Source organism: Megachile rotundata, chromosome 10, assembly GCF_050947335.1.
Source record: "Megachile rotundata isolate GNS110a chromosome 10, iyMegRotu1, whole genome shotgun sequence".
Lineage (NCBI taxonomy): Eukaryota > Metazoa > Arthropoda > Insecta > Hymenoptera > Megachilidae > Megachile > Megachile rotundata.
The window spans coordinates 1,560,167-1,582,979 of NC_134992.1; the positions used below are offsets into that span (position 1 = coordinate 1,560,167).

At 31.6% G+C, this 22,813-nt stretch overlaps 2 protein-coding genes and 1 long non-coding RNA gene across 13 annotated transcripts in view; 1 reads left to right on the forward strand and 2 right to left on the reverse strand.

The window, feature by feature from the left end:
• The window catches only part of LOC105663968 (cyclic nucleotide-gated channel alpha-3-like), a 1,281,713-nt gene that overhangs the window by 247,623 nt on the left and 1,011,277 nt on the right, over window positions 1-22,813 (reverse strand). The window lies entirely within an intron of this gene.
• LOC143265234 (uncharacterized) overlaps window positions 9,779-22,813 on the reverse strand; it is a 115,825-nt gene continuing 102,790 nt past the window's right edge. For 6 of the 7 annotated variants that reach the window (XM_076536204.1, XM_076536207.1, XM_076536202.1 and 3 more), the window contains one exon: window positions 9,779-10,016. In XM_076536204.1, the coding sequence (XP_076392319.1) occupies window positions 9,907-10,016 (110 nt within the window). In that variant the 3' untranslated portion in view covers window positions 9,779-9,906. Of the gene's footprint in view, window positions 10,017-11,943; window positions 12,245-22,813 lie in introns of those variants that run through there. The other variant, XM_076536206.1, reaches the window with a different exon arrangement.
• LOC143265277 (uncharacterized) lies at window positions 17,816-18,363 on the forward strand. The gene is made up of 2 exons (XR_013039677.1): window positions 17,816-18,185; window positions 18,294-18,363. It is a non-coding gene; the product is annotated as an uncharacterized LOC143265277 (long non-coding RNA).

A 22,813-nucleotide genomic window follows, 5' to 3' on the forward strand; every position in this document is an offset into this window, starting at 1 on the left:
ACTGATCGCGACAGAGCATCACAATAATCGCGAAGGTCTTATCTAAGGTTCCTTCGCTTGTAATCAGGTTTATAAATGCTTATGTTACTCTTAAGAAGGCAATAGACTTTACTTAAGCGATGCAGCCATTGTAAGCTGCCAGAGAAAAGTTTCACAAAGTGTACGCAGGCAACGCAATATAATGCAGTTTTCCGCCCACTGGATAGACGTTTACTTATTCATTAAAATTGTATAACTAAATTATTAATCTAGTACTATTATAATACATTACATTCATATTCATAATAGAATTTAACTATGTATCAGAAATTTCATGAAAATGTAAGTGTCCACATACTTTTAAACGGCATGTACTTGTTATTACTTGGTGTCTCCGATAGAGGCCAGCAAATAATATTAATGGAGCGTGAATGACTCCAGGAGCAAGACGTCCCCATTATCGTTAAAACCATATAGAAAATTCATTTTGCAGATAAGATCAAAATATTATCTAAAGGCAAGTATCACCAATTAAAAGATAGATTAAGGGGTAACACCACTCTAGAATTTTGAAAAAATCGATTTTTTTTTTTGCTTAAATGATGCTTTATTATGTGTAGAATATAAGAAAAAAGTTTTAAGTGAGGGACAGGTCGGAAACACGAATTTTTTTAAGTGGATAGCAACCACTCTGTGGTAAGCACAGAGTAACTTGCGGATACACGCGCAATAATCAGTGTTGAGAACGGTACCTGGGTAAAGGCAAAAGGCCTGATTCAGCTAGGTTAACAAACAATGCCCCCCAATTTGAAAAAATAGACAAAGGGTCTTGGTGGAAAAGGAAATTTGGCGGGAAAACTCATTGATGAGTTTTAAAATGTACTTGACATTGCCGCAAATATGGTTATTTGCATATTGCGCGATGGACTATCCACTATAATAGAACTAACGAAAGCCTTGGATATGTCTGTCGGAGAAAATCGTTACAATTTTTGCCTACAAACCGACGCCCGATGCATAGAGTTTTCAGAACGATCTTTGAATGAAGCTTGTTAGATCCAATAAGAAGGAAAAAGACGTGGAGTATGTTAATATAGAAAGCCAAATATATGGTGCAGGCATCGCTGATTAAAGTTATATAACAAATTTCTTATGCTGAATGGCAATCAAAACTTTAAACGCGTTTTTTCGAAATAACTTTATTTGAACTGGGCGGATAAATAACTCGAAAAGTTTTTAACTAATCGACTTGAAATTTCGTGGAGAGGTGCAAAATAATATAACGCAGGGAAACATCGTACGGATTTTTTGATTAATTAACTACTTAACTTTTTATTAACAATTCAATGTTAAATTTTCTGCCGTTTTTCGAAACTTTTTGTTCATATCTACACCAAATTAACAATTATTAATATTTTTTAATTTCCGTACGATGTTCCATAGATTTTGGTATATAATATGAGAAACTTTTTGATTTTTTGTCTTAGGACCATGCGTTAATGAAAAAACAGTCTGCCCGTATAACCCTTTCAAAGAAATGGTGTTGCTGCTTGCCAGCACCTGCAGCCGCCATTTTTAATCCAAATTGTTTATAAAAATTTACAAACCATCTTCAAAACGTATATAATAAGGCCTTTTTTATTCTGAACTTATAACTTGTATGATTATTACTTTAAAAATTCCCGAAAATCACCTTTTTTTCTGCCTTCTAGAGTTTTTAGATTTCGAAGGGATTTTGCGTGTCACAGGCTGTTTAAAACATTCACTGATGCTATTCATCTAGAAACAAATATTTTTCCAAAGATTCGCGTCGTAGCACATACTTGATTACGAGTATCGCAAGCAACTTCACGCAAGGACCCAGGCAACCCTCTACGCGGTCAGATGGTGTTACTGGCTTATTGACAGTCGGCAACAAATGTGGAAAGTAATAAAAGCCTTTATACGGTGTTATCAGATCCAACCACCACCGGTCAATTACTTAATGGAAAATCTACCTGCCGCAAGAGTCACGAAATTTGAACCGTTGACGTACCTGGAAGAGACTACTGTAGGCCATTCTTTATAAAAGAACGGAAGCTACGGAATCATCAGGTAAAGTTCCACGTTGCGATATTCGTTTGTGTTAGAACAATATCTATATGTGTTCCCCAAATCTATGGAAAGAAGGCGCATTTATCTTTTTCTTTTGTTTCGCATCTTGTGCGTTGTTCGTCCAGTTCGGAATATGTCGTGGTTGAGCTCAGACGCGCTCGTGAGTTTTACCTTGTATAATTGTACTTTCAATATATCTAATTAATTGTGTTCTAAACGTGTTATCGTTTCATTTCACTGTACGCCAAACTCTGACAGTTTGTTTGGCCAAAAAAGCAGTACATTTGAAACTTTGTCAGTGAACTGACCACCGAGGCCTTTATTTCAGCACTCAGGAAATTTATTGCAAGATGGGAATTTTGCTCGCACTGATATTCGCACAACAGGTCAAACATCGTAGGAGCTTATAATGAATAACGGGGGCTTCAGTATCTGGGATACTTCTAATAATTATTGAGGAATCAATTAACAGTATATATAATTTTCAGAATATTGCAATAGATTGTAAAAATTATAATATTTTTAATACAAAATGCTAATTGGCCCTCTTCTGTAGGAGGTGATTTCAAATTATATATCTGATAAACATCGCTAAAACCAACAGATCCCAAAAACACGTATTCTCTATTGTAGTCCATAGTTCACATACACATAGTTGCAAAAAATTGTTCAACATTTAATAAAAAAATTTAAACAAAAACTATAAATTTTAAAAATATTATTTAAACAAATAAAAGTTTATTAAATTTTTTTATGCAGAGAAATTCTCTATTTGAAGATGTAGTAAAATATAATACAGTATATGATAATGTAAATATATTGAAGAGAAAAAGAATCGTTACATGTAGACATAAAGCGTGCTCGTTGAGGACTGACTTATGTGCGCAAATCGGTATCGCGGCGGTCGCAGCGACGCCAATAGTTCGTCAATCGTACTGTTGCGTTTACCGACCATCAGAAGACTCTATTCAAAATATGATTTCAGCCCTTAACTTTGAGGGCTATTATCACCCCTTCAATGTGAATAATGGCAGATATAAAAAATACGTGTCAAATATGTTCTTGAGACTTATCTTTCATTTAAGTTTCATTAAAATCGGTGTGTCCTTATTTAATATGTCCTTCCCTTGTTAGATTGATTATAAGTAGAGCTATTAGAATGTAGTTAATTAATTCGACATTTTGCTATCCATGAGACAGTAATTTTAGCGTCAAATTCTAATCTGTCAGAAATCGATAAAAAGAAAACGAGCTAATCATGTCACACTTTCATGTAATTATATTGTGATGCATGAAGTAGAGATGGACATCGCTGCATGTATAGCCGCATGAATAGCCACTTTTACAAAGTTAATATAACATAATATAATGCTACACAGAATTTTCTTCATTTCTGTTTTGTTTTTTCTATTGTTTCCCTTTTTTCAAAGCGGGTAATCGCTTGTAGAGCTGTGATTAACATTTAAATATTTGTTACTTTTAAACATTACAACTTATTTTATCTTTGAGGAAAACAGATAAATACGGACAAAATCGAGCGTGGCCGTTCAAGAAAAATCTGGAAAACAGCTTCAAGAAAACTAGGGTACTAAAAAATAAGTAACAGTTAAAAGAATCAAACGAAGAAGAAGTAACCGTAATGGAGAACCTCTCATTTCTACTTCCTCTGACCTCGTCAGACTTGGAACGAAGTTTATTGAAGTCTGAGTAGGTGTCGAGGGACAGATCAACAGAAGCAAGTGCTGAATAATCCTCGACACGAGCTTGTAGTTTAGTTCAATACAAACGGGTAAACTTAGACAAACACGTTTGCACAACAAATACACACGAATGTTTCTTCTGCTTTTGAAGAAAAATTGTCGACTTACAAAGCAGTATTTTTTATACTAATTGGAAATTTCTAAGATTTACTATTAATTGATGTAATGGAGAAGTATCTTTTAAAACCCAGTTTCGTCTGGAAAAGTATGAGAAAAACTTACTTGCGAGCAGAAAGAATTTTAAAAAGAAAATAAAAAGTTTTAGTTTATAAGGTAGTAGTGGAGGGATATGCAATCATAAATCGATTAAAAGTATTAATGGAAGTAGCTAGTTGTTCTGTAACAGATAAACTGTACTGACAAGGGACATCACCAAGGTGTTACACGCCGATTTTAATGAAATTGACATATGTGGTAGCTTTTTAAAAACTAGCTCTTATAAACTTTATACATGGACAACAAGTGAAAAATAATATTATTAGAATTTTTTGAGATAATCACGAAACATTAAAACAAATTAAATTTTTTAATTTATTTACAAAATTTGAAATAAATTACCACACTATATTTGGAATGTTCTGCATATGTTGATTGACTGTTTTTAATATATGATACTATAAAACACCGTCAATGTGTCTCAATGTGTATTCTAAAATTTACTGAAAGTAAATAAATAAACATTTTCCTAATATTCTGAAGACAAAATGGTAGATTGTCACAGGACACAGTGACCAATTTCAGAACTTCTAAAATCTGACACAATTTTACGATATAAACCTAATAAAGTAGCACTTATATTACATCAATTTCAAGCTTGACATTTGTTGAAAAAGAACACCTAAATCTTTCTGTGCATTGTACAGAGTAACAATGAGACAATTTCTGACAGTCAGCCAGTTTTTACATATATTAAGGACATGTATGGAAAGTTTACGTAATCATTTTCAGAAAGTTTTGAGCTTCAAATTGATAAGTGTTGTTTTTGTAGAACTTTTATATCAATAAATTGCATCAGATGTGTCCAAATCGGCCATTTTATGTTTTACAACCTAATAATTATTGAAAATGTATTGTGGTTATTGTTCCCTGTTAAACATTCGTATCAGAAGTGGGATGAGAATACGCTTTATTTCCGAAGAAGATTCCTGCTGTCATTAAAGCAAGACGGCGATAAAAAATGAAAATAAAAAGCTATTGTTCTATTCCTACTATTGTAAGACTGGATGTAGCGAAGTGGTTAAAAGAAGAAATGATGCAAAGTATAATTATGCATTGAGTGAGCATAATAATCTTGAATAAGGAAACTCGTAACAAAGACGACATCATAATAAAATTTATTTGAAAGAGTATCGAGTAAACAAGGTATTATATACACTAATTATTGTTTCAATATATTATTGCAATGGGATGAAACTGTTCTATGTGCCGAGTGAAAACACGGTTTTCAATGGATTGGTCGTTCTTTGACTACTGTGAACGTTTTCCAAAGAATATTATTGTAAGTCTCTGACAGATTGAAGAACACATCAAATATTGTTGTTGTGATTCAGTGATGAATAGATCAAGTGCCCTCTGAAGGGTTTATGTGCATGAGTGTGCATAGTACGTACAGCAATTACATGCATATGAGTTGTAGATAAAAGGTTTAAAATTTTTTAATTTAGAAAGTTAGAAAAATAGAAATTTTAGAAGCACAAAAATATTAAATTTGTTAATTAATACACTTGTGAAAAGCTGGAAATTTAAAAATGTAGAATTGTAAAAATATAGAAATATAGAAATTTGGAAATTTCGACAATTAGAATCTTATAAATGTACTTATGAAGACGCGTACAAGCGTAAAAGAGTAAAAATGTAGAAATGTAGAAATATAGAAATATAGAGGTGTATCGTTTTTTTGCTTCAGTGTTAAAGTAAATAATATGTATGTGTGTGAATTTTATAAGATTTTCATAAATTGTTTCATAAATTGTGTAATTTAATTAGTTCTTATTATAATCAAACACCTTGTATGTCGTTTTTAATTTACTCAACTGTATTTTTTATACATAATTTTCATAATCGCGTTAAATATACGAACTTGTTATTGGAAAATTTCATAATTCGTTCAGTTGAATATATTTTATAGAATTTATAATTCGACATTTCATTACAGAAAATTCACCATATTCAGAATGTTCATTACCTTCGAAAATTATTAAAGTGTCTTATAAAAATCATGCTTATCACGATACAAAAACATTGACAAGGAAATATTTCGAAGTGATAATTTCGGATTTTCATAAATTCACATAAACGGAATAAAATTACAAAGAAGCAAGAAAAATATATTTGGTTCAATATTCAGATATTCTAAAGTTGAAAAATGGTAAAAATTTAAACATCACATACTTCTTATTAAACGATTGTTAAGTTGAAACGGATTTCAAAAATTTGTATTCGTTTCAACATTAGATATTAAAAAGTAATACCTTTTTATTAATTTTTTTTATCAAAAATTAATCTGTTTCTGTAAATGTATGTATGATAAATATAAAATATCCAAAAAGTTCTGAAATGAACGTTCAGGTTGTGATTTTACTTACAAAATTAAATCGAAAAAAAATTTTCAATAATCTTCTTCGTTTTAGAGAAAAATGAATTTGTTATCTACGCCTAATGTTTTCTATTTTGGAGTTGGTTGTTCGAACATAGTCAAAGAACAACGCGAAGTAAAAGTTTTGTCTCGTCTAGTTTTCCCAGCGATAGGGATTTTATTATTAGGCTTCGTCCAGGAATTTCTAACGTCTTCGGACCAACGCAATCAAAATTTTTACGATGAAAGCGTCGCGTTGATCCGTTCCCACAGTTTCCACTACAACTCGTTTTTAAGCCCACTTTTGGCTATAAAAAGGGTTGTGGAGAAGACGTGTTGGGCCCACTTAATTAGAGTCATTTCGTCAAATTTAGAGGAAAGTTTTAATCAAAATTGGATTAGAGTCCCAGTCAAATCGAATTAAATCATATAGTACGTAAGTCTGCTAAGTAGGCATTTTACTGATTTTCTCTTGCGTTCTTGTTTGCTCGTAAAACTGGAAAGGACTAGATTCACGCTTCGTCATAGTCAAAACTTATTAAATTCATTAAATTCAAGTTAAAGTAACATTTAAACTCTAGTAAAGAAGAATCAACCTTAACCGACAAGTACACTCGAACACTTGTAGAACCCGGTTTTGGGAAAATATATTAAATTGTACATTTTTATATTTAAATACTGCCTCCATTGTTTAAAACCATAGTCCAACAACCCACCTGTCAGTGTATTTTAGCTGCTCGGAGTGTACCGTCAAATCTAGTTGCGAAACCTGTACTAACATTATTTGTGACACCCGGCGTTAGCCATACGTCGCGACGGTTCATCTCCACGTCTAAATCCTTTGGTGCTCAGGTTAATTAACAAATCTGAGTTAGCCTAGTAACAACTACCATAACCAAATGTAACTCCCAGCCGCGCAACTATACCTCTCCAGCTCGTAACAAATTTAACATTCCACAAATTGTTTATTAAAAATATATTTATGATGCAAAAATAATTTCTATATCTTTCTCCTTAATTTATTAATTAGCGAATGTTCTAAATCAGTAAATGTAAATATGTCCATCATTGAAACGTATTTAGATAAGTCATTAATCTTTGTAATATTCAGGATATAGTAATATATAATGTACAAATTTAACTAACTGTAAGAATATGAAAAACATAAAAACAAGAATAGTAATGTAATTTTGGAAATATTAATAATCACATTTATTAACAGAAATTATGAATTAATTATTGAGCTAATTAAGATATTGAACATTTTTTTAAATATTTTCAAATTCAATTTCATGAAAAAAGAAATCTAGCATTAAAAACGTGATTTTTCTGCCTAACTTATTTTTTTATGTGCACTCAATGTCTCTTCCTCTGAGCCACAATTTTGGAGACACCTTGTATATGAAACTACAGTCTACAAGCAAAATAGAATTTTGCTTTTTGCATTGTAAGAAATTTATTACAATAGAACTTGTCTTATATTATTGCAAGACAAATTCATTCCAATGTTCTCTTTTAATTCCGCAGATATTCCCAAAAGTAAGATTTCAGCCCTGAACTTTGAGGGCTATTTTCACCCCTTCAATGTGAACGATGGCCGATAAAAAAAATACATACCGAATATTTTCTTGAGAACTATCTTTCACACAAGTTTCATTAAAATCGGTGTATCCTGGTTCGATACGTTTCCTTGTAAGTTAAGTACGGGATATTAAACCCGAACTATGAATGTCACCATTCGAATTATGAATGTCGAAGGCCAACTTACATTGTTTTATTTTTTGCTCACGATTTAACGTGCATACTCATTCATGGTTATTTTGGATCGTTTTAGATGCGTATGTTTAAACATAATTTTTTGTCTTGTAACATTTGAATTATGATTTAAAAAAGTCCAACGAAATACGCCGAATTTACATTTCTTCACAATTTATTGATAACTTTTTTATACACTGCATACGATTTTAATAAGATATCGTTCAGTGCAAGGTGAAAATTTCATTTTAAATTCTCTTTTCTTATTTTTCTTGAAACTAGTAGGATTGACTAAGAAATTCAATAAAACTTTATGAGATCGTTTATGAGCACGTGCGATTTTGCGAATTCCCATTTCACGGTTTCTACATACTAAAATTGAACATTGTATTTTTCACTGAGGTAATTTTCGGACAACGGTTGTATAAATTAATTAAAGAATATTATGCTCATTAACAATATTATATTTTTATCCGAAGTTCATTATTTACAGTATTGTAAGAAGTTACCATATGAGTTTGGAGTTACCACAAACTCCAAAAATGTTAAAAATGTGAGTGGAGCGATAGTTACAATATTCATGGCGCAGTCGCTTTTGCTAGAAGAAAAAATACGGTGCATTTGGCAAGATTAGAAAAGACTTTTCCATTACCAGAAGTCATACCTTGGAAACTGACTTTTCGATCAAGCAGAGTTGAGTCCCCAGTCGGTTCTGCAGTTTCCTATAAATAGCTGCATTTATTGATAAGTAAAGAATTGATTGTGCTACTGAACAGAGCGGATGTGCTATTCCGGGTAAGGAAATGTTCCAAACGTTTTAAATGATTCAAATGAACTAATGTAGCAAATGTGCTATTCATTTATAATAATACGAAGCTACAAATTTCATTAACCAGGTAGAAAAACTATTAATTTAAATAATAACTGATAACTTATGTCATGTCATTCGTGACATTTAATTATTGTGATTGCGGAAAATTTTAAGAATCTAAATCTTAGTAGAAGATGTTTCTTAAGAAGAAATTTTATACCGATAAAATAATAAACTGAGTTGCAAGAAAATTACAAATACCTTAATGAGAAAGTACAATGATTGTGAACCTACATATGACCTCATAATTTTCTTACAAGATCCATATGATTTACGGTTCAGATCAACAGTTCACTTATTAAAATCAATATTCTTTCAAATATTGTGAACTTCACAAACGCAGTAAAAAATTGTAATATTTTTGTTGCTTTACGATTTGAAGTTATTGCAACGTAATTTAATTAGCAATGTTAATTAAAAATTACTATTCTCGTTTATCTTGTACCTGATTAATGATAATTTTTCTTCAACATCGCATTATATTTTAAATCAATTACGCAATTTGTTTAAGATATTAAATTCAAATGGAGTGATTATTGCTTAATGGTATGAAAGTTATGTTAACTATTTAACTAGGAAGAGTTAATTGACCTATACGACGTGGAAGGAAAATTAATTAATCCGAAACACAATGAACCGGTTCACTGTCCGGTAGAAAACGAAGAAATTTTTCCTCCCCGTAATTTCATCAAGCTCAGCTGTTTATGAAAAGAAATACGATTATTAATGACTCAGTTCTATGCATAAAATTGAAGATATCTTTATCTGAAATTTATTTTATCATTGCTGTATTTCTTATGTTAGATACATTATTCTGCATCACAATCATCACAAACAGATGGTTACCATAGACTTTTGATTTATCGAAGTCGTTACATTTGATGCATTACGGTCGGTGGGCTGCTTAAATTGTACACGATGAAAATATACACAGTTAAAACTGCAGCAAATGTGGCCAAGGTGAATACCGCTGTTTCGAATCCTACGAAGAACAAAGTAAAACTCAATTTTGAAACAAACTGCAATTACTCACATTGATATTTATATAATATTATTCATACATTTGTTTTCTATAAAAGTGATTGATATAGACATCATATCACTTATTTTACGAAAACATTAATCATTCGTTGTAGATTAAAAATATATCAACTTCTTTTTGTTATAATATTTAGCTGAACAAAGTTTAAGTAAGATATTGCCGTATTTTCACATGTCATTAACGTATGGACATTAGGCATTTTTTACAAGCCAGTAATACTTATTGTTAGAACCATTTAAACTGTGAGATAATTTTTTTGTGTACAGACGTCTAGAATATATTTCTGCTTCAGTATAAGTTTGTATTTCGAAGAGTAAATAACTAAAAGTTAATATGCAACGAGAAGGAAAGAAGACTAGTTTTCAAAAGAGACAGCTGATAATTTATCACAGAGAAAAAGGTAAAACTTACCGAAAAAAGCATAGTTGTTAGTAATAAGGAAGAGTACTGTAGCAGACATCGTTAGAAGATATTAGTAAGAAGATCCCATTGAATTTTGAATGAAAGGGAAGAAAGGTAATGAATACGAAGAGATTGTATGGGCGTGTATTTCCAGTTAGCGTGTTAGTGAATTGGTGTTTATTGAATTCATCAATACTTCAGATAAAAAAGATATTTGGAAATTAAAAAGAAAACTACAGACTACAAAGAATATGAGAATACAAAGTACCTTCAAATTTGATCAGAATAGTGTTTTAAAGCATGGAGCTAAAATAGTACAGGAATATTTGTTATATAAATATTAAAAAATTCTACATCCACATTCCCCAAACATAAATTTCATAGAAAATCTATTAGAAGAATTAAAGTAAAGAATTAAAAAACACCAATGAATTCAATAGTTGAATTACTAACCAGACTGCAAGAAGAATAGTGTAGAAAAGCCTTAACTTCAGTCTTTAGAGTCAATGAGCACCCGGCCGTGTTTATACCTGAAGGCCAATTGGGTGAATACATTGAAGACCCACATCGTTATTTTTCTTTAGGAAGTGGGCACCAGTTTTATTAGGCGTTTTAGAAAAATCTTTCGCATTTAGTTTGATTCTTCAATAAATCCATTTACTTTAAAGATACTGAGTTTCTAGTTTATTTTAAATAAATAATCACTTTATAGATTTTGTAAGTGTGCGCGAATGACGAGAGCGAACAGAATGACGAATGAGCAATGAGTGCGAGAGAATCTAACAAGAGAGGGAGAAAAGAAAAAAGAGAGAAGGAAATAAAAGTGCGAGCTGCCGAAAATCAGGAGAGTAAGTAAACTAACACGAGCACGAGTAGTTTTCGAAGTGTAACAAGTTATGTTGCATCTCGTTCAAATATAACAATCATTTCATTTTATTTTATTTCTTTTTTCCCAACAACTATCTCATATTCCAATATGTCTGAACATTAACATGACCTGAAAATATGATAGCTCGTTGTTTGAAATGTATTACATATCGAAATGTTATAGTTAAAAAGAAATTATTTATATATTTTAAATATACAATAGATAAGTCATGTTTTTGTAAAATAAATATTGTAGCACGATGTATAACTCATCTCCTTTTGTATACAGAAGTATCGCAGTGCCCGATTAATGTGAGTAATTGTATTTATTATTTAGTAATTTTAGTGCACTGAGATCTATAATATCTTTTTAATACTTTATACCTCTAATCATAATCGTTTATTATCAGCGATCGATTAATTATTCTATACTACGTGGCAGAAACGTGAAAATTGAAAATAAAGATTAATAGTAAATGGTAAATTGTATGAGTCATTGTAATTAACGTGTTAGCGCCAACGTATTTTGGAGGGTCGTTGGGGGCAATTAGCCTGTGCTATTTTGCCTTCGAACGATTTATGATAGGGATAGCCTGCGTGAGGTCTAAACGAAAGGTCGTTTATGAGAGTCCAAGTGTGGCGATAGATGATGGCCTTCTTGGCTTGGAGTCGTATGGTTATCAGATGTCGTAGGATTGCTTGCTTTGTTAGCTTCTGAGATTGTAGAAAAGGACAGATAGTTTGTTATTGCAATGCTAAGTCGAATAGGGACGTTGTTCCTGGAGGATCTGGCCACGTAGTGGGGAGGCAGGGATGCCTTTGGTAAGAGGACTGAGTTTGACCTCTCGGCACTTACCCCAGCACCTTAATTGGGAACGCATCTCTTTTTGACAAAGTTTCTAACAAACATAAGGTCCAGATTAGTATTAAATATGATAAAAAACTTTTGAGCTTAATAGTAATCTGTGTTGTGCTAACTAAACTTTGGATCAGTATAACTTTCAATAATAAGCAACAATATAGTGTAAAATTAAAACTCTATCTTTCATTAAAAATTCGAAAGGCAGCAGTATAATGTAATTTTGCAGTGGTACTGGATAATATTGCTGCATAAAGCATTGATAATTCCATTTTTGTAAATGGCATTGTAAATAAATGAAATGTAATATTTAAATATTTTATGTATTCATTTGTTAAGTACTGTCAAATTGAATTTAAATAGTTATTATTATCACTATTCTGTATAAATACCTCACATTTACTGATAATATTTTTGTAAAGTTCTGATGTGTTAACTATATTAAACAAGTATAATTAGAAATAAATAAAGATTTAGGAAAATATATAACTCTACATACGAAAAAGAAATTTCCAAAAGCTTGTACTAATGTAAATAAATAAGAAATAAATAAGAAAGTGATACATATAAATAAGACACATAAACTGAAATTATTTTGTAATAACTTCAGTAGTATAAGGATTATTATAAAAACAAAAGTTTCGACAATAGAGAATTAACTATTAAAATACATATACAAAACCATGCACCGATGAGAAACAAAATAATAGGAATTTCACAATATTCAAAAACAATGAATAAATATACAAGTATATACATATGTTCTTATTAATATAAATAATAATAACAAATGCCATATAAAATATTACACAATTATTGCAAGGTTAAAAGAACAGTATTTGACTTATCATTTGTGTAATATAGATTTAACATAGTTTTTTATAGGATGTAAAAACATATACTACAGTACATGGTATTTACTATCCTTTTATTGTGTTTGTATTTGTCAATATTTACTCAGCCATTTAAACATTTTCTTTTATTTCAATTTTCAATCGAAGAACGTTATAATGTGAAAGTGATGTGTTCGCGATAGATTGCAAGGTCTCAATGCACCATTTTAAGTTTTAGTTCCAAGTAACTTATGAAATTTGATAAAGCCGATTACAACCGGCGAATTTGAAATTCGGTTTAACTTTTCGTCTTGGCATTTCGTCGACAGCGGAGGGTTTCTCAGGGATTTGAGTTTAAGCTTAAATCCCTCAATCGCTTAAGAAATTTTGTGACACTGAGGAAAACTAGCATTTCGAGAAATACCAGTTTTAAATACCAATTATTTGGTGCGTATAAATTTTACAAGAAATATTACGGAACTCACATGTGTCGATTTTGATAAAATTTTAACGTTATATATATGAAAAAACATTGAAATGTTTTTTAGTAGGTAAGTATTATTTTATCACTAATCATACAAAAGGATGAAATCAGCTTTCGACGTCAAATTTATAACTATATTTGATCAAATATTTCATTAAACAAATAAGCCCTTTGTCTGCTTATTAAATCTACGAAATGTATAACTGCAGATTGACATTTTAATATGTTTTCTTATAAGTCAGTAATATTTGTAACATAAAATAATTCATTTAAAATTTCATTGAACATTCATTAAAAATGAATGTTTGATTTATAAATCAAATATATATATATACATATTCTTATATATATATATATATATGTATGTATACAATATATATATAAGAATTTTTCCGATCACTCAATTACTAATACATAATTGGTTAATCACTTATCTAAAACGCATGCACCTTTCGCGCCTTTCCGCATTCGACCTAATCGAAACGTAGGTACTGTACAAGGTGATTCTGGAAATTGGGACAGATTACTGCTCTCTTTAAGCAAAAATAAAAAAAATATATGATGCAGCCGTTAAGTGTAATTGCTCTTTACTTTTTGACATAACACTTCTTTTTGTTAAATTAATCGATTCTTCTTATTAAAGTGAAAATCTCAACTACAGAAGTCTCATTGAATAATGACTTAAAATTTAATTTACTATATAATGATGGAACTAAGTCTCCACGGCGTCTAATGAATGAAGATTTAGTTCTCGATATATCATTTGTACGGTAAACGTAGAGAAGGTTATACAATAGAATAGTGTGGAGGACATTTGGTCTTTCGCTGGTTAAATATTCCAGCACGATAATGAACCAAATACATTGCAATGTGTATTTCACAATGGATTTCGGGCAATAATATGAAAATAGTGAACTGGCCAACCTTAAACGTCACTGGAAAATTGTAGGATATTATTAGATGTAATCTCTGTTCTGAATACTGAGTTTGTTGGAAAATTCCACATGGAATGGTTTTTTTAAATGACACATTTTGAGGTTCCTTGATAATTGGTCAACGGTGTTTTATTATGATATATATTATTAATTTATTTTGTTCATCTTTGATTTACTTATTAATATTTATTGAACTATTTAGGCCTTTTCGATACCCTTTGTTTTTTGAATTTAAATCTTAATAGTTTTAAAAAAAGTTCAATGTCGGAAGTATGATGTGATCTTTTCATAAACTGCAGTGACAAATTGATTCATTTACTGTCAAAATGGAGTAAGTTCGTAGTAAAAATAAAAAGCATGCATAGAAAATATTAAAACTATTTCTACTCTTGAAAAGTGATAAGTTTTTGTTAACTTTAAAAATGTGTTTTGAATATTGCTGTATAAAATTTATCCAATAATTAAATACATTCCATCGTATTTGGTTTCATACAACTTCTTAGTTTCTTTCAAAATGCACATATATTAAACGTAAGTACACTGAAGTTTTATGCTAATGTTTAAAAAAAAAAGAAAGAAAGAAAGAAAGAAAAAGAAAAAAAAATTCATTTCTTTTGATTTTCAAAATTAAACTATGAAATTCCTCTCTTTTATTTGAACTTTTTGTGATTTTTAAGTGGAATCCAGAATTTTATTTAAATTATGTATAATGACGGTATACCATCTACTGAACAATTAAAAAAAAAGTTTTCTAATTATTCAAAATATTATTAATAATTTTGTTATGTAGTAATCCACATATTATATAAGATCTTTCGTGAAACATAATGTTTGAAACATAATAATTTCTGTTTGAACGTCTATTTAATGAAAAAATTATAACAAATAAAATTCCATTAGTAGATAAATATACGATATTTTCATCTTAAAATACAAGAATAAATTATACTCTGTTTTAACAATAATCATCGAGTAATTACTATATGTAACATTTGAGAATGAAAATGCAAACATATATAAGACTGTGCATTTCTAGATCATTGAAAATGTGTAAATACTATATTCGAAATTATGTTTTTTGTGAAGTTATGTGAGAAGTGTTTCGAGCATTATTTTGACGTTATTTGTAATTATACGTCTCTTTTTGTATTTTTTCTTTTTGTTTCAAATTTTCTTTAAATCATTGTGATTCAATAATACTTTTGTTGTTAGGTATGTAGGAAGGGGCAACATGAAATTGTAATTAATAATTACATAAATGTAAACTTATACGGAATAAATAGATATTTATTTCAACAACTTTAGCAAATAATCTTATTTATAAGATTTTTTACACTGCACTCTGTGTTTTTGCTTTTTTTATCATTAAAACTATAGTTTCAACCGATTATTGCGTTATTTTAGACCAACGTTTTAAAATGCAAAATTCTAAAAATATTTCCATTTCTGTAAATCAAGTAATATGTTAATAAAAATATCATGTAATATATGTTTTGAATTCATCTCGATGTCCTCTAAAACTATGAATAAAAAAAAAATGTATGTTCCTACTTAAAAAACCCAAGGTGACCTTGACTTTGCGAAGAGAACAAACTGTTTTCAAAATTTGCTTTACTAATGTCTATTGTGCACTTCATACCCTGCAAATATTGTTCCAAACTTTTTTTCGTAAGGTGGCTGCAAGTGGCAGAAAAATCGTGAGTAGTGTAACATCCCTGGAAGAGTTTTTTTTTACTTTTCATCACCAACATGACAGTTCTGTGCTCAATTCAATTACCCACCAATAGTTTAGTTACCGACAATAATAAACTGTTACCGACGGTACATTGTATATTAGTTATCCTGTGTATTTAGCTTTGACAGTCGGTAATCATTAGATATATATATATATATATCAATATTCTTAATTTTAATAATTGTTTTATGTTTCTAATTAAAAAAGAGTAATATGTTTCATTAAATTAATCAAATGTTAAGTTAATTTATTTAAAACAAGTTAATGTATTATTTTATAGTCATTCGAATAAATGTATAATTCTATATGGAAAATTCCGTAATGCTATGTGCCTACGTGCCGCGAAGCTAGCCCCGAATTTCCTGGAATTCTCGCGTAGTCTTAGAGAAGGATAGAAATACATTTTACAATTGCGATATTATTAATTATCAAAAACTATTAGCTAAACAAATCAGTTACTACATATCAAGCGTACTAATATTATGTTATCCAGAATTAAAGTCAAACGTTAGTTTATTGCAATATATGTTGTAAATTATAATATTATTCAATGGAATGTTCTAGAAGCATCCTATGCTTATACAGTGGGTCCAAAAAGTATTTGTACACCTAGTTTTTTTGCAATAACTTTATTTACATAAGTAACAAATACAAAAAAAATTGCTTCCATTAATAGCCTCCTATAAACAAAAATAATATGTACATTAAAAATTTTTAATAATATGTTATAAAAGAATAATACAATAAATATAAAAATTTAAGGGCAAAAAAAGTATTTGTACACTTATAATTCTACTGCTAAACTTTGAAAGAATGCACATACCCTCGTGACATTGATCAAAATGTAAACATTTGTTTATTTACACATTGGTTTCGACCTTCTCACGACGTTAGTACGTCTGTGAACAACGTAGAGAAACCATGGCAAGCAAGAAAAGTGAAATATCTGTATCGCTGCGAGATCGTGTGATTTTTCTTCGGAAAGGTGGGGAAAGTTACCGAAAAATTGGCAAAGCTCTAAATTTAAACTTCACAACAGTGCAATATATTGTTAAGAAGTATGAAGCAACGGGAAGTACGGACAATAGGCCACGATCAGGTCGGCCGAAAATACTTACAGATAGAGAACGTCGGAGTGTTATTAAAGAAGTTACAAAATTTCCATTTATTAGTGCTCGAACTTTATGCAATGATGTCGCATCAACATCAGGAAAGAATGTTTGTCCTCAAACTATTCGAAACATTTTGCACTCCGCTGAAATATATGGTAGAGCTACTAGAAAAAAGCCCTTTATAAATAATGTGAATAGGGAGAAACGGTTAGGATTCGCTAAAACGTACCTACAAAAACCAATTGAATTTTGGAAAAGCGTTATATTCTCAGACGAATGTAAATTTAACATTTTTGGCTCAGATGGAAAGAAATTTGTGTGGCGAAAACTCAATACCGAACTTCAGCAAAGGAACATCCACACAACCGTTAAGCACGGCGGAGGAAATGTGATGTTATGGGGCTGCATGGGGTACAATGGTGTTGGAAACATTGCGTTTATCGAGGAGTCAATGAATGCCGAAAAATATATCGACATATTGCGTAATAATTTACCCGAAAGTGTAAAGAAATTGGGTCTGAATAGGACTTACTACTTTCAGCAAGACAATGACCCAAAGCACACAGCTAAAAAAACGAAGGAATGGTTATTATACAATGTCCCAAAACAACTGATTACACCACCCCAGTCTCCCGACATTAACCCCATAGAAAATTTATGGCACCTATTAAATATTGAAATAAGAAAAAGAAAGATATCAAATAAAACAGATTTACAACGAATTATTTTACAAGAGTGGCCAAAAATATCTAAAGAAATTACAAAAAAATTGGTCGAATCTATGCCAAAAAGGCTACAAGCCATTATAAATGCAAAAGGAATGCATACAAAATATTAATTAGGATCTAAACCATTAATAATTTGAAATTTTCTACTGAAGCCGTAAGTGTACAAATACTTTTTTGGCCCTCAAATTTTTATATTTATTGTATTATTCTTTTATAACATATTATTAAAAGTTTTTAATGTACATATTATTTTTGTTTATAGGAGGCTATTAATGGAAGCAATTTTTTTTGTATTTATTACTTATGTAAATAAAGTTATTGCAAAAAAACTAGGTGTACAAATACTTTTTGGACCCACTGTACATTCAGCTCCGATCCGTATAGAAGTCGTGCACAGCGTATAGAAAGAGATAGAAAATGCAATTTCATTAAAACACTATTAAATTACTATTTTTATATCAGAAATGTAAATCATAATGTAGAATGCGATATTTATAATGTAATTAAACCGTTCGTTTGTACAATTAATGTCTAATTACGAATTTATAAGACAATATTATATTTCGACGTTATGGGGGTTTTCCGAGAATTCGCCAGGCTGGCGAGTATAAAAGGCCGAGCGGAGCTCGCCAAAATTGCAGAACAGTTTTCGAAGTCGAGCCAGCTAGAAGTCTTCAGATAAGTATAACCGGAACAGTTTTCGCTGTGAAGAGCCGCAACGATTCTTAATACTTGACTGGTAAAGCGGGTATACGCCATTTGGATACTTGGTCGTGGGTCGTTCTAGTAGCTAGCTAACGCAGGCTCCCCATTCAAACGGTCTCGTATCTGAAACTCCGTTAGGAGAGTGCTATACTTGGCGCCAAGAAAGGCTAAGATATCGAAAGGATAGCTCTCAGCTACTCATATTTGATTTTACATCGGATTGCTAACGCGCCATCAGATTCTCGGAGCTCGCTCTGGGTCGTTTCGTAGCTAGCTAACGCAGGCTCCCCATTTGAGCGGCTTGGTCTCTGAAGCCCGTGTCTTTTGGGTGGCAGTTCAGCAATTACGATTTTATATTACAATCAATTGATTTGCTACCCTGTCAACTTATACTGTTCACCCTTTTCCTGTATCGTTGGGTCGTTCTAGTAGCTAGCTAACGCAGGCTCCCCAATTAAGCGATCTGGTTTTGGCTGTCAGTGTTCGTTTTGACGAAAAGGGTCATGTACAATTAGTTGTCGAGTCAGACTAAAAGAGTAACTGTTCCGAAGTAATTAATTCATTTAGATTCAAACAAATTTTGAACTTGAATTAATAAAAGAATATTGTTCTGTCATCAGCGTAATCTCAGTAGTCGACTACACCGCGTTAGATATCAGATAAAATCATTAATCTGTCTAACTTTGCGAAAGCGTATTTAGGTACACTTAGAGAATCACACTTAGGTCGTGTTCCTCGCCGCGGTAGACTATCACGCGCTAGTATTAAAAATTTCGTAAAAGATTTTTCATTATATAAATTATAAACGTATTAATCAATATAAACTTTGTAATTGCGATAGCGTTCGAGACGAGAACTGAATAATGTAGAATATCGAATTCAATTAATTATATAAAAGCGAAGTTAGCTTCATCCGAAAACAGACTTAGGTACGATCTAATATAAAGTATTACCTAGCGAGAGTCATTTAGTTAGATTCATAATTATCTATTACGTATTGCTTAATTTGCCAAGTTCTGTTATTTCTATTATTAATATTATATCAAGTCTATTCTAGTTTCTTTAATCAAACCAGTATACTTTTCATATTTTGTTATTTGTTACTTGTTATTTGTTAAATTCATCATCTTCGTTATTTTATTGAATAAACCCTTATTGTTGAAAGATATTGACCTGTGGATTTCACTCCTTAACCGCACACCACACGAATCCCACAATCTTTAGATTTAGTTATTTTCCAAAACGAGTCGTTTAATTGGTAAAAGCCGCTCTTTACCTTCTTAGCGCTAGTAACTATCTGAACTTAGGTTCCAGAGTCGTTACAGTAGCGTTACAGGTAACACCCTGTATAATGTATGTATTACTATCATACAAAAGTATTTTTACCACTAATAACATTTGCAATCAGGAGAATGTTGGGGATTGTGCATACAGAAATTTGCATGTTCAAAGGATTTAAACCGACGTTCCAGCCAGAGCAGCATGATGGATTATCAAATTGTCATGATGCCTCGCCGCAAAAATGTAACTTCCATTGTTCCTATTGTTTGTACGTCGAATACGTGGATCCGTCATATAACGCCATACTTGGTGAACTGTCCGTTTTAATTAAAAACCCTTCACTGTCAACGTTTGAGCAGTAATCATTGGAAACCACATTATCGATCCCGTTTATTTGCCTACATGATTAACAAGTGAAACGTAGCTGCTATTCGTACGTTCCCGTCCTTTAAATGAATTGTACCAAATTATACCACAATACGTATTTCCATTTATTTCATATAATATGGAGTATGACCTCAGTTTCATAGACCACTTCGATAATTTTTAAGTGGAATGTTTCGATCATGATATATGCGGTCCTTGCTTCTCGCTTGTAGCAAAGAGGAATTATTGGATTAGTCTTCAATATTTTAGAGTTCTTACAATTTATTCTCATACGTTGAATCTGCTTTAAATTTGTAACATTATATTTTTGACACATTTCCTTTAGAATCTTTCTTTCGTGCTTTTTTTGCATATCCAAAGCACCACACTATTTTGATGAATTAAATGTAGAAGTTACGTATGCCAGTTTCTATATAGCCACCATCCGCATTTACATTACTGGCCAAAATTAATGCACCACTTTCTTTAGCCGTTTCTTTCTTTACATTCTGTTGGAGGTAGGACTTTGAAATTTTGAGGATAGTTGGGCCCATGGGTTATCTCAATGCTCCAGGAGTGCCATTGTTGCCTGCCACTCACTTGCGGTACCGGCGACCCCTTGAATGCTAGGGGGTCAAAAAACCGAAAAAAGGCTCTAAATTCGACAGAAAAAAAGAAAAAATCCGAAATTTTTTTACAGAATGAGGTTCTTTAGGTTGCGGCCTTTCCGAAAATGCCCGGCTCAACCGCCTGCGACACCCCCAACCCCCTCCCAAAGGGGCGGTTTTTTCGAATCTGCTCAAACATTTACCGAAGCTTCCTCTCGACCACAGTTATACCTAGTAAAAGTTTGGTCGCGTTTGCACCAACCCCTTGGTCGCTACACGCTGTTAAAAAACCACCCCTTGCTGTTTTTTCATTTTTTCACAGTTAAAAGTCAATTTTGGACCTGCACTTCACGGAAAAACTTGTTTCTGTGCCAACGGTATCGTTCCTGTTGATGGTTTGGGCCTGGTGTAAAACCAACCCCCGCTGAGGGGGTTCCTATTTACAACCCTCTCAATCCACCCCCGGGGGTGGGCGGGTAAATTGGGTGCATGCGATCGATTGAGGGATTATTGGAGCATTTCTGTACAAATTTTCAAGTCGATTACTCGAACCGTTCTCGCGCGATATGCAAAAAAGTGGAAATTTTGAGATTTCCAACCCCAAGTTCACCTAACAGCTACGACTTATTGGAGGCAGTTGGCATCCCGCGAATTGGCATCTCACGAAGTTTGAACCCTCCTCTCTTTGATCTCAATGAAAAATCACAGCATTCCACACGCCAACACATAACAGACAATTTTTCAAACTCATTTGGTTCACATTTCCAGCAGTTTTGTTGGTTTCTTTTTAGATTTTTTTTCCTTATGTTCGGCTGTCCAAAGATTGACATATTCAAGAAAATCTTTTAATTTTGTGCCGCCTCCGAAAAGGTTGAAATGTATTTAATATACTACCTAACGAGTAAATAGGTTTCATTTATATTTGTTACGTAATTGTATGATTGAATGAAATAGAAATTATTTCATTAGGAAATAGAAATTATTTTATACTTTTTAGTGCATTTCGAAGTCGGCGTATTTTTTTTCTTAAAATTATTTTATTTCACGCTTTTTAGTGGAATGGGGAGAATTGTATAGGATACTGTGAGACAGTTCTTCCGGGCTTTTTTTTGTCTGCGTAAATGCCGTGAACATAATTAAGTAAAAGACAACATGGATATTCGTTTCTCAATTTTTTTTTTCGCTAATATCACGAAAACTAAACTTTTCTATCAATTATGCATAAGGAAAAGGTTGTCTATAACCAAGCCCCTGTCAACATATTAAAAGGACATTAAAATCGTTCGAAGTTGATTTCAAAAGTTAATAACAATTTTTCGCTAATATCTCGAAAACTAAAACTTTCCGCGAAATTTGTATATGAACAAAATTGTTCAGAATCATGTCCGTGATAAGATATTAAAACCGCACTAAAATCGAGAAAAGTTTATTTCAAAAGTTGCCGGTTGTCTTGCAATAACAATACTTTGCAATTAAAAAATGAAAAATTTTTTGATAATGGTACCAATGGGGAGTCAGAACCTATCAGATGCAAAAGGTTTTATTCCGATCGGTCCACCCAGCTGGGCATAATCGGTGAACATACATAGAAAAAAAAAAAAAAAAAAAAAAAAAAATACGAATTGAGTAACCTCCTCCTTTTTCGAAGTAGGTTAAAAAGCATTATTGGCCATAAAAGCCTATGTTCCTTACGGCGCGGCGTTGATCATAACCGCGTCACGCTTATACCTGCGACGCTTACAATAATTATTCAGAAATCAATTAACAGCATATGAAGAGGTATAAAATGTCTAAAATATAGTAAAAGATTGTAAAAATAATG